Source organism: Pseudorasbora parva, chromosome 13, assembly GCF_024679245.1.
Source record: "Pseudorasbora parva isolate DD20220531a chromosome 13, ASM2467924v1, whole genome shotgun sequence".
Taxonomy (NCBI): Eukaryota; Metazoa; Chordata; class Actinopteri; order Cypriniformes; family Gobionidae; genus Pseudorasbora; species Pseudorasbora parva.
The window spans coordinates 29103902-29115976 of NC_090184.1; the positions used below are offsets into that span (position 1 = coordinate 29103902).

General features: G+C 37.7%; 1 protein-coding gene across 2 annotated transcripts in view; it reads right to left on the minus strand.

The window, feature by feature from the left end:
* The window catches only part of cpne5a (copine Va), a 94805-nt gene that overhangs the window by 69978 nt on the left and 12752 nt on the right, over positions 1-12075 (minus strand). For both annotated transcript variants that reach the window (XM_067413805.1, XM_067413804.1), the window contains exons 2-5: positions 10635-10675; positions 8783-8829; positions 1431-1534; positions 345-384 (exon numbers count right to left, since the gene is read on the minus strand). In XM_067413805.1, coding sequence (XP_067269906.1) covers positions 345-384; positions 1431-1534; positions 8783-8829; positions 10635-10675 — 232 coding nt within the window. The remainder of the gene's footprint in view (positions 1-344; positions 385-1430; positions 1535-8782; positions 8830-10634; positions 10676-12075) is intronic.

Below are 12075 nucleotides of genomic sequence, written 5' to 3' on the forward strand. Positions count from 1 at the left end.
ATTATTTTAACTTGCCTTTTATCAGTTTAATAGGGAACAAATTGTCTGAATTTTTGCAGAATACAGTGTTATATTGTATTACTATGAGCCAAACAGAGAATTTTATTAGAGCCAGAGAGAGAACTTCAGTTCTTCAGTTTTACACAGCTTTTATAGCGAAACAAAATATGGCATAATTTTCAATCATTTTAGATTGCATAAAACCAACCGCAGAATGAAGAAGCATGCATGTCAAAATCTAAGTGCGATCGCCAACGAACACAAGAACTTTCATGTACATCCAAGCAAACACACATGCACATACATACACAAAATAACACTTAAAATTGCTGCTATATACTCACATGTTTGGCCAGATCAGGACTTTTGGAGTCAATGTCATATCTGAAATCCAAGAGAACAGCTTCGGTCAGTATTATTAGAAGATAGCATAGACAATTTATCTTGTTGTTCAATCATCCTTACATTATTTGATCTAATATAGACAATAAAATAATTATAATATTTTGATTTCTTAATAAAAAAATTAAAGTCTGCATAAAATGACAATTCACCTCTGTTTTTTTAAAAGCATGCTATAGATCTTATTATGAACATTATCATAATTTTTAATTGACCTTGTATAATATTTCATTAAAATGGAACTTCCAGTAAAAAATTACATATTTCTCTCAAGACTTATCCAACCAGCTCTGCTCATGTTCATCTGTCATCACTTAAGTGCAATGCCACAAATCTCAAATTGTTTTCAAGAATAACTGCATAGAACCGAGTCCCAGATTTTTATATTATAATAATTCATCACACTCAGATATACATCACCATATGGAAGAAAACATTTGTAGCTAGTTCCATTGATATCGTGACTAGAAATTATACGTTTCACCCTAAATCAGATCACCGTTAGTCTGCATTTAAATTCTTGCCGCTTGTAAAAATGTGAGTGGAAACGCTGTTCTGGAGCACAGCTGGTTGGCTCTGTGAATATTTGCATTTGTATAAGCGAGAGATGGCATAAACGTGGAAGGTTTCTTGCTGACAGCACACTGAGCTCTCCAATTAAGTCCAGCCTGCACTGCAGCAGAACCCATTTAAGGTGGTGAATGAGATTGAGATGGACAGTTGGGTGCAGGAAAGGGAGGAACGCATTGTAAATCATCTGGGATCCCGCGCCACACATTTGCTTTTGAACCGCTGCGTAAAGATTGAGGATAAAACTCATCTGAAATATTTATCACCCTTTCACTGATCCAGCCCCTTACACATGACAGTCAAGAGAGAGGCGGCATCAATAATTACAGAGGAAGACGCATTGGGAGAGGGAGAGACAAACAGACAGAGCAAGAGCTAGAGCAGAAAGCCCGGAGTGGGACAGCACATCGGAGAGTTAGGCAGATTTCTGTGTGTCAGCATCAAAGGGAATAACTCACATGTCAAAACGAAGATTCTGCTTCTCCTCAAAGAAATAGTCCAGGATGTACTTTCTCACAAAGTCTGGGTTCAGGGTGTTGTCAATGACTTCAGTTCTCCCAAACTACACGAAAAAAGAGAGAGAGAGAGAACAGCTACATGGGAATGAAGAAGTTGTCACCGTTCAGCCACAGACATCTCTGTCCAGTCCATGAACTGCTCCGTTCTCGTGACTCCACAGCCACAGGAAAAACTAGAAGAGGTGATATTTTGAGAGGTGAAGTATCTAAGCTTCTAATGAACAACAGGAACCCCTGTTCAGAATCAGTAATGAGGAATCCCCATGAGGAAACAAGCTTATTAATCATACAGAAGGACTTTTGTTATGTCAAAATGGGTAGGTTTAGTGTGATGGGATAGAATATACAGTTTGTACTGTATAAAAACCATTACATAATAGAGAGTCCCCGCTTGCGTGCGTGTTTAAATGAATATTACACAGGTAATAAATATTCAGGAATATTTATGAGTTGAAGGCTCTGAGCTCATGAATGGGATACAACTTTAATGACAGTCTATGCATCCACCTGAACAAATGCTGTACTTCAAACTGTGATTTCTGTTTTCTCTGTGCTATATCAGAATTACAGTGCATAAACATAAACATTCCCATTTCAATACATTCCTTGTGTAACATCCTCTAAAAAAGCAGAATGCCTTTCATTCAAATTGTAAATATGTTAAGAATTCTGCAACAAATATTTGTATGATTTTATAGACTACTTTAAGGCATTAAAAGTGAGTAGGATATATTCAAATTTAGCATATGGCTTTAGTGGACGCTTTTATGTATACCAAGTGTCATAAATACCATCCCTTCCAATGTAAATCTGTGGTGAAAAATGCAACTGCAGCATGCTCTAATTCAGAGCCTATACAAAAACCTTGCCCCAGACCAAGAAAATATCAATCTGACAGTGTCAAACCTCAGTGGAATTCCTCCACATCTTGTAATATTTGAAAACAACATTCAGAGGCAATAAATGCACTCCATTAAGGCAATTGTAAGATAGCGTTCTATGTGTGCTGTGTACTTCAATCCACACTGGAGAGCCACCTCAGGCTAAATAACTCAATCTCTGCCAAATGTGTTCTGCATATGCTGTGTTCAGCGGTTACAGTATAAATCTTTCAAAATGTTAAATGTTAAATCATAAACTGCCACTAAGACACAGAATCTGCCCTACCTAAATTTATGGTCAGGAACCACTACTGATTGATTCACTAATGTTTAAAGCTCCTCTTCTTCTTCTACTGTCTCTTTAAGGATGTGTCTATTGTATGTTTTATGTCAGAAATGTAAGAGGGTTAGAGAGGGTGGGGGAACTTTTCCGATTCTAATGCCAGTAAAGGAAAAGGAATAAGGAAAAGGAAACCAGGAGGAAAGAAATTTGATTAAAGCATTTAAGAAAAAAACTGAAGAAATGAAGAAAAGAACGTATGTTATTTTAGTATTATATACAGTGCCTGGACCAAAAAATAAAAATAAAAAAAGGTCACTATTTGTATTTGCTTTACAGTCCCTGACAAAATTCTTGTCGCTTATCTATTTTCTAGAAATACCTGATATTAACCTGACTTTTAATTAATTAATTGGTGTTAGAAATAGCTCATATGAAAAGCTAAAACCCTCCCAAATGATGTTTAATGCACTGAAATAAATAATTTTCACAGAAAAAATATTTATCATTTAATCAAGACAGAAAGGTCAAATTTTGGCAAGCCAAAAGTTTTGTCGCCTATACAGAAATTGAACAAATTTACTGCAAATACAAAAATATGTCAGCAAATTAAGTTGTGGTGCTGTGAGATCCAAATGTAATATCTTGTATGACTTCCATGAGCTTGAAGGACTGCATCCATGCGGTTTGGCAAGGATTCATACAATTAATTGATGAAGTCATCAGGAATAGCTAAGAAAGCTTGATCTTCTTCGCCTTGAGGAACTTTGATGTGGAGATGGAAGTATGCGATGGAGCACCGTCCTGCTGCAGAATTTGGCCTCTTTTATGGTTGGGAATATAAGAGGTAGCTAAGATTTCTTGGTATTTTAGACTATTGATGTTGCCTTCCACCCTGCAGATCTCTCGCACACCCCCATACTGGATGTAACCCCAGACCATGAATTTTCCGCCACCAAACTTCACTGTTTTCTGGGTGAATCTCGGATCCATTCTGGCTCCAGTAGGTCTCCTGCAATATTTGCGGCAACTGTGGTGTAATTCAACAGAAGATTCATCTGAAAAATTCACCTTCTGCCACTTTTCCAGCGTCCATCCTTTTAGCAGGCTGTGGGCCTTGGCAAATGCCACACGGTTTTTCAATTGTCTTTTGTTTAGTGCTGGCTTCTGGGCACTGATTCGACCATGGAGGCCATTTCGAGACAGAATCCGACAAACTGTTCTGGTTGACACAGTGACTTCAGGTGACCAGGTCTCGTGGAGCTCTGCTGCAGTGGAAAATGGGCTGGCCTTGGATTTTCGAGCCAGCAAACGGTCCTCTCGAGCAGTTGTCTTGCGGGGTCTGCCTGACCTGGGCTTGTCAAAAACGCCTCCAGTCTCTTCAAATCTTTTTTTTATCCTCTGAACTTGACGCTGAGACACATTGAAGGTGTCTGCCACATCAGCAGTGGATCTGGTCTTCAGCCTCATGATAATCAAAACTTTAGTCTCAGGGTGAATCTTAGGCATGTTTGCAGGTCTAGTTGCAGTTGATGTGAAGGTCTAGTGTACTGGGGTTCTTTTTATACACACTTGAGACCTAATTGATCCATTATTAGTCACAGGTGAAGCTCATATGACAAGGTGACAACACTTATATCTTTGCAAAAGTTGACAGAATGGGCTTTACCAAGCTGTGAATATTAGAATACTTTTTGAAAGTTTAGTTTTTCACTGAAACATTATCACAAAAGCTGGTGGGATTAAAATGAGCCATTTCTTGTAAAAAAAATCTTGATTAGAAATATATTTCAGCGGCACTTTAGGTCAATTTGTACACAAGCGACAAGACTTTTGTCAGGGACTGTAGAGTAAAAGATTGGATCATTATTGCAGTGCTTGTTATTTGTTTGGCAACAATTCTTCTAACCATAATTTATATTTTCATTTCTTTAAAAAAACATGTAGGAAGACATATTATGGTGATATTCCAGGATATTTGAGATTCATCAAGTTCAAACTGTGAAAGAATAATTGGGAGTGAGCATGAAGAATAATTTTCACATATGAATTGGCTTCTCTGAGTCCAGACCTTATATTCATTGAAAGTCAAGGGGGTGTGCTGAAGGAGACTTTTTAAAAATGGTGAACTCTTGCATTGGCAATACAAGATCTTGACTAAAAATGATAATTATAAAAAAGACTAAAAACATCACAACATTTATTTCCATAAGAGATGCATCAATTTTTGGTCTCTGACCATACCTATATACAAAATCAACTATGACAATGCAGTGTTTAATTATTTAAAAAGGTTTGGTTTGGGGTATGGTATGGTTTGTATGATATGTTATGGTATGGTGTGGTATGGTATGGTATGGTATGGTATGGTATGGTATGGTATGGTATGGTATGGTATGGTATGGTATGGTATGGTGTGTGTGTGTGGTATGGTATGGTATGGTATGGTATGGTGTGGTGTGGTGTGGTGTGGTGTGGTATGGTATGGTGTGTGTGTGTGTGTGTGTGTGTGTGTGTGTGTGTGTGTGTGTGTGTGTGTGTGTGTGTGTGTGTGTGTGTGTGTGTGTGTGTGTGTGTGTGTGTGTGTGTGTGTGTGTGTGTGTATGGTATGATATGGTATGGTGTGGTATGGTGTGGCATGGTATGGTATGGTATGGTATGGTATGGTATGGTATGGTATGGTATGGTATGGTATGGTATGGTATGGTATGGTATGGTATGGTATGGTGTGGTATGGTTTGGTTTGGTGTGTGTGTGTGTGTATGGTATGATATGGTATGGTATGGTATGGTATGGTATGGTATGGTATGGTATGGTATGGTATGGTATGGTATGGTATGGTATGGTATGGTATGGTATGGTATGGTATGGTATGGTATGGAATGGTATGGTATGGTATGGTAGGGTAGGAGGAGAGGAGAGTAGAAAGAGAAAAGAAGACTGTCATTTTTGCACTGTATTCTTGAAGGCTGCTCTGCAGTCAGTTCCCTCAGCTAATTGTGTTTCCCATGAATTATTAAACAAGATGAGGCAGATGAGAAATGCATAAATAAATGAATCACCAGAAGGGTGTTACAACACCCTGGCGGAGCAGAAATGAAGGAGACAGCTTATCAGGGATAAGGGAATGATAAGGTGATTTAAACATACTGTAGGTGATTTCAAGTGATTTAAACATACAGTAAAGACCACAGTGCTTTTGATAATGATAAAGAAAAACACTGCATCACAACAGTGACTTTCTTACAAACATGCAGCACAATATATGGTTAGTACCTGAGGCATGTCTGTTCTCTTTTGTCATTTAGATATGCATAAAATCATTTCCAAAACACAGCCTAAACCATAAATAACACTCCTAAATGTGTAAAAAAAAAAATAGATTTATATTTCAAGACCATAAACATAAGGCCTGAATATTCCCAAGCAAAGCTCTAAGATAGCAGAGCCCAGAGTCATTAGCATTCACAGCATAATGCTTTACGTACCGCTAATACGACCTCACAGTCTGGCTTTACTTTATCATTTCCACGGCTGCTATAAATCATTCTGTTGACCTGCTGCTATACAGAGCCATAAAGCCTTTTTATGTTTGGCATATGGTGCATTATTCTATTCTCCAAGTATTGCATTGGTTTCCAACATCCTTTTGGTCAAAACCAAGAAATCCCAAATGTTTTTAGAGAGAAATCCCATCGGAGAGAGGAAAATTAAAACATCAAACATTGTTTTTGGAACAGCTGAGAGTGTTAGAGACCATGCCAAGACAGTGAAAAGAGGGTGAAACATGCTGTTATACAAGTACTACTGTGTACTAGTAGCATTACTGTGAGTAAAATAGGAGACATAGCACAAGGTCCCATTCAGAAATTATGGATAAAACATAATTGTCTGATATAGGGAAGCTGACTTTTGCTTGTGAACCTCACAATAGAAGCGATGCGACAAGAAGATGAAATCACAAGAGGGAGAAAATCACAACAGGTGCCAAAAATTAAGGTAAATAGTTTGGATGCACAGAAGAGTAAGATAAAAATATCAGTGATGAAAAACAGTTCAAGCTGTAAGTGAAAATGAATCATGTCTGATTTTCAATAGTCAATAATATTAGAAGGGAAAACAAATCTGTAAATTTAGAAGGTGAGATTTAAGATATTCATTCTGTTTTTATTAGAATATGAACGTCTGCACCAAAACTATAATAATAACGACACAGAGGAACGATATCATTAAAGTCACTTTCATTTTCAATTTTTTTCTAGCTGATGAACTCTAAAAACATTGACAGCCAATCAGCTCCAATGTGGATTGGAGAGCACACACAACACACAGGGCGCTATCTAAACAGTGTTATCATCCACTAGTGTGGACGCTAATATAATTATCATTATAGTTATTCTTGATGTGAATAGGCCTTTAGGCCCTAAGCTTTCAAGTGTTTTATATAAATATTTACAACTGCAAATCATGTTAAACTTTCTTTTTTTATTGGAATGCCACTCTATTAGTTGGATTTTTTTGTTTAGTCAAGCCAAACACATTGATGTGCTTTCCGCTTGTCTATCATTTCATGCGATCATGGACAGCTCATATATGGGACGCGAGGAACTGAGTTTGTGGTAATTGGAGCATATCATTCATGTTTAACGCCATATTCAGCTTTGCCAGTATGGGGTGTGAGAAAGCTATTTTGATTTTATAATATTTAAAATGATAGATAGATAGATAGATAGATAGATAGATAGATAGATAGATAGATAGATAGATAGATAGATAGATAGATAGATAGATAGATAGATAGATAGATAGATAGATAGATAGATAGATAGATAGATAGATAGATAGATAGATAGATAGATAGATAGATAGATAGATAGATAGATAGATAGATAGATAGATAGATAGATAGATAGATAGATAGATAGATAGATAGATAGATAGATAATTTAATAGTATAAATCATTTATTGAAAACTGATGACTTATCAAATTAAATATTTAAATAAAAAAATAAGCCATGTTTTATTATATTTAAGGAGATTTTGCACATAAAAACACTATTAATCATATTAAAATCACTAATGCTCATCACTGATTTGCGTATTAATTTATAAAGAATGAAATATAAAAAATAAAATAAAAATTGTTAAAAGAAAGTGCGGTACAGTTGTCAAACCGTGGACACAATCACTCAAAGTAAGGCGCTTACACTGTGTTAGTAACAAAGAGAGAGACACACATACTCCCAAATCTCCTGCTGAGACAGAGAAACACACAAAGGAAACTCCCTCCTTATCAATCCCTTACAGCTTGACTGCCTCTTTTCCACAGCAGTTGGCATTATACCCAAACAAGAGGCATCTTACATGGGCAGAGGCAGTGGAGAAGGGGTCTACGCAGCTAATCGGAGTTAGCAACCTGCTCAGTGTTATGTAAGGTGTCGTCTTTCATCATAGGAAAGGTGTTCCATCAAAACCCCAGTGTGAAGGAGGAGGAGCGACACCAGAACGGTTTTATTTTGGGTCAAAAAGTTGTCACAGCTCCTCGTGCGCACATCGTGACATTTACGAACTCTTTGACGCATTCACAACGGCCTTGACAACACCTGCTGAAACAACTGTCACCTGCTAATAAGGGATTTAATTAAAAGGGTCTCTGTAACACAAACCAAGACTTGCACAAGTGTACCGCAATGCGATTTTTCATATTCAAGGTCTTTTTGCTATACAGTGATGGATATGATAGCCTGAGGATGTCCGATTTTCAGCTGATTGTAATGACCTGCCAAATCCAAGGGCTGGGTTCTCTAGCTCAACACAATTTAAGTGTGAAAAATCACGTTCAGTGAGCTGGGAAGCATTACACTGGCCTGTAACTTTAGAGCCAGATCGACTTTAATGCTAATCGCTAACGGAAAGTGTACAATCATCTTAACAGCCAATCACTCAGGGCCATGGGGACAGATTCATGAATATTCAACAGGAGAATCAATGGGCAGTGATGGGCACCAGAGGGCTGTGGAGAGAGTGAAGGGGGCGGAGGGACAGAGAGTATATGCAGAGCTGATTAGGGGAAATGAGGGAGTCTCTGCCAGAGCTGATTGTAGGTTTGTTCCCGAACGTGGACACTTACCTCACGCCACTGCTTAGACTCCGCTCCCTGAGTGTACAGAACACACACTGAGAAGGCGAGAAAGAGAGAGAAAAAGAGAGAGGAATCAGCATCCATTTCCTTTTTAAGAAAAAGCTTTCAGGTTACAGTCACTGTAGATGCGGCTCCGAAGAAGAGATTAACATCTAGAAGCTTATGATTAAAATAAACATTTTTTTGATCAAATCAACACATTTACATGAACTAAATGACACTGATTTAATGCTACAATGTACACTATATTGCCAAAACTTTTGGGAAGTCTGCCTTTACGTCGAATTAACTTGTGACATGCCATTCTTAATGCTTAATAATAATAAACAATAATGTGTTCGATTTATATAGCGCTTTTCAAGGCACTCAAAGTGCTTTACATTGAAGGGGGGAATCTCGTCAACCACCACCAATGTGCTGCATCCACCTGGATGATGCGACACCAGCCATATTTCGCCAGAACGCTCACCACACATCAGCTGATTGGGGGAGAGGAGACCGAGTGATGAAGCCAATCAGGAGAGGGGGATGATTAGGAGGCCATGAAGGACAGAGGCCAATGGGCAAATTTGGCCAGGATGCGTAGACTAGTAGAGTTTAATATGGAGTTGGCCCATCATTTGCGGCTATAAGAACTTCAACTCTTCTAAGAAGGCTTTCCACAAGGTTGGAAAAAATGGATTAAAAATTGAAATTTTTTCTTCTAGAAGCACATTTGTGAGGTCAGGCACTGATGCTGGTCACGAAGGCCTGGCTCGCAGTCTCCACTCTAATTCATCCCAAAGGGGTTCTATCGGGTTGAGGTCAGGACTCTGTGCAGGACAGGCAAGTTCCTGCACGCCAAACTCACTCATCCATGTCTGTATGTCCCTTACTTGCACTGGTGCACTGTCACATCTGCATGCCTAGGTGCTTGATTTTATACACCTGTGGCCATGGAAGTGATTGGAACACCTGAACTCAATGATTTGGAGGAGTGTCCCAATACTTTTGGCAATATAGTATATGTTGAACAGACCCATGGAAAAGAAATGTCTCCAATGAGATCTCTTTTTAATTTCTTCAATTGTTTTCTGTCAAATTTAATTGCCTTATATAAGAAACAACTTAGTTGCTTACATTTTTCTCCTGACAAATAAACCCTATAATTTCCTATCATTAAATTTTTCCAATATATGGCTTACAGTATTTGTATTTTATACAATTATTATTTAAAATGTATACTCTGTACAATATATTCTTGTGGGTATATTTTTCATTTAAGAATTTTAGGAGAAAAATATTGATAGTTTGATAGTATTGAAGTTTGATACTTTTTATGATCATTAAAAAAATTACATAAAAAATAACATGAATTTGGGTTCTCAGACACTCCAGACCTCTGGAGTTTTACGCTAAGAAATAAAAGCTATTCTTGCTAAGATTAGAATGAAAAAGGAGAGGCCAGACTATTTGACCTATTGCTCTCTATTTCATAATCTCATGTCTTCAGCGAGAGATTTACTGTACACAAGTCCCCATGACTCATGCAGCATTTGTATTCAGGGGGCCGAGTTCATGCTCTGCATATATTAAGCACTTCTGCATTTTTGTTGATAGTGAAGAAAAGCTGTCACATTGTGATGCAAATTCTATGCATGTGTTTTAGGCAACTTGGAAAAATAGCAGAGTAGACAAATTGCAAGCAAAGTGTGGAGAGCAAAAGAAAGTCAGAAAGGTGTGTGGAAGAGACCTGAAAACATGTGAAGCCTAGGGACCGAGATTGTATATGGGATAAAAAAGAGTTTTTTAGGTTAAAAAACAAGTACCTCAGCAATGGGAAAAAAGGAGAAATACTTACAAGGATCAGACTTGGAGAAAGTGTCTCGATCTAACAGGTTTCTGGGGAAACGGAAGAGAAAAACAGTCAATTATGGGCTGATAAACTAGGTCACTTCGGTCAAACAGTTCAGTCATAAAATGAATAAAAGGCCTCACAAATAAACCAGATGGAGCTCTCATTTACATGTTATTTCAGAATCTATTCATTCCCTTCCATTAGCAGCCACAAAACATCTCTTGACATGAGATTTTGTCTATGTCACAGTGCGTTTTGAAGCAAATTACACTTACACCATGGCCATATATGAAAGAAAGACAGCACTTGCACATTGTTCTCCAGTCACTCCAAATATTCTACATTTGGCAACAGCAACATTAACAGAGTACTAACACAAATGGAAGATCTCTCAATTCACATACACTCTATGGGTGGCAAATAAACTGTACCTCAATAACTCAAGCGCAAACAACATTTTGAAATGTGTTTTAATTTTATAATCGCAAATACATTTATCACGTAATGAAACACAACCTTATGTACAGGTACTTTCCAATCAATGAATTAACCTTGTCTTCACTATAAATATACAAATGATCTATAATGAATAACGTCTTTCATTTCATATCTCTTATTACACGGCTCTGTGAAATACTTGATTCTGATTGGTCAGTGCATTCCGGTATGTTATTCCCAGATAACAACTGCCAAAATTGAATAACACACCGCTCATCCGGGTACTATGAATTATCTTGACCGGTACTTCTTACATGCTTTACGTGTCACTCCGCTGTCGTCGACTGTCTGGTGCCATCGTGTGACTGAAACGCTTAACCACCAGGGTTACAATGGAAGAAGACTTCAAGGTGTTTTACTCATAATTTACTCATTCTCAAGTAATCCTATGTGTACATGACATTCTTCTTTTAGAAGAATAAAATATGAGTTATATTTAAAAAGTCCTAATCCAAGCTTTTTAATGACAGTAGATGTAGCTCTGTTTTTGAAGTCCATAAACATGAATCTGTCCGTCAAATAACGTGCTCCACACGGCTCCGGGGATTCAATAAAGGCATTTTGTCCGATCACATTCCGTATTCAACTTATGGGAAAAGTGTTGAAGGCCTCTGCAGTTCAAAAGGCCCGTACATATCTTGAATTGCGAAAAGACACTTTAAACTCTTTTTCCACGGAAGGCGATCGGCCGGAGCTTTAAGTTTTAAATATGGACATTTTTCTTACAGCGATTCGCTTCAGAAGCCCCCAGAGTCGTGTGGAGCACATTATTTGACGGACAGATGCATTTTTTATGGAGTTCAAAAACAGAGCTACAACTACTGCCAAAGCTTGGATTAGCCAGGACTTTTTAAATATAACTCCGATTTTATTAATCGGAAAGAAGAATGTCATATACACACAGGATGACTTGAGAGTGAGTGAATCATGGACTAATTTTAATTTA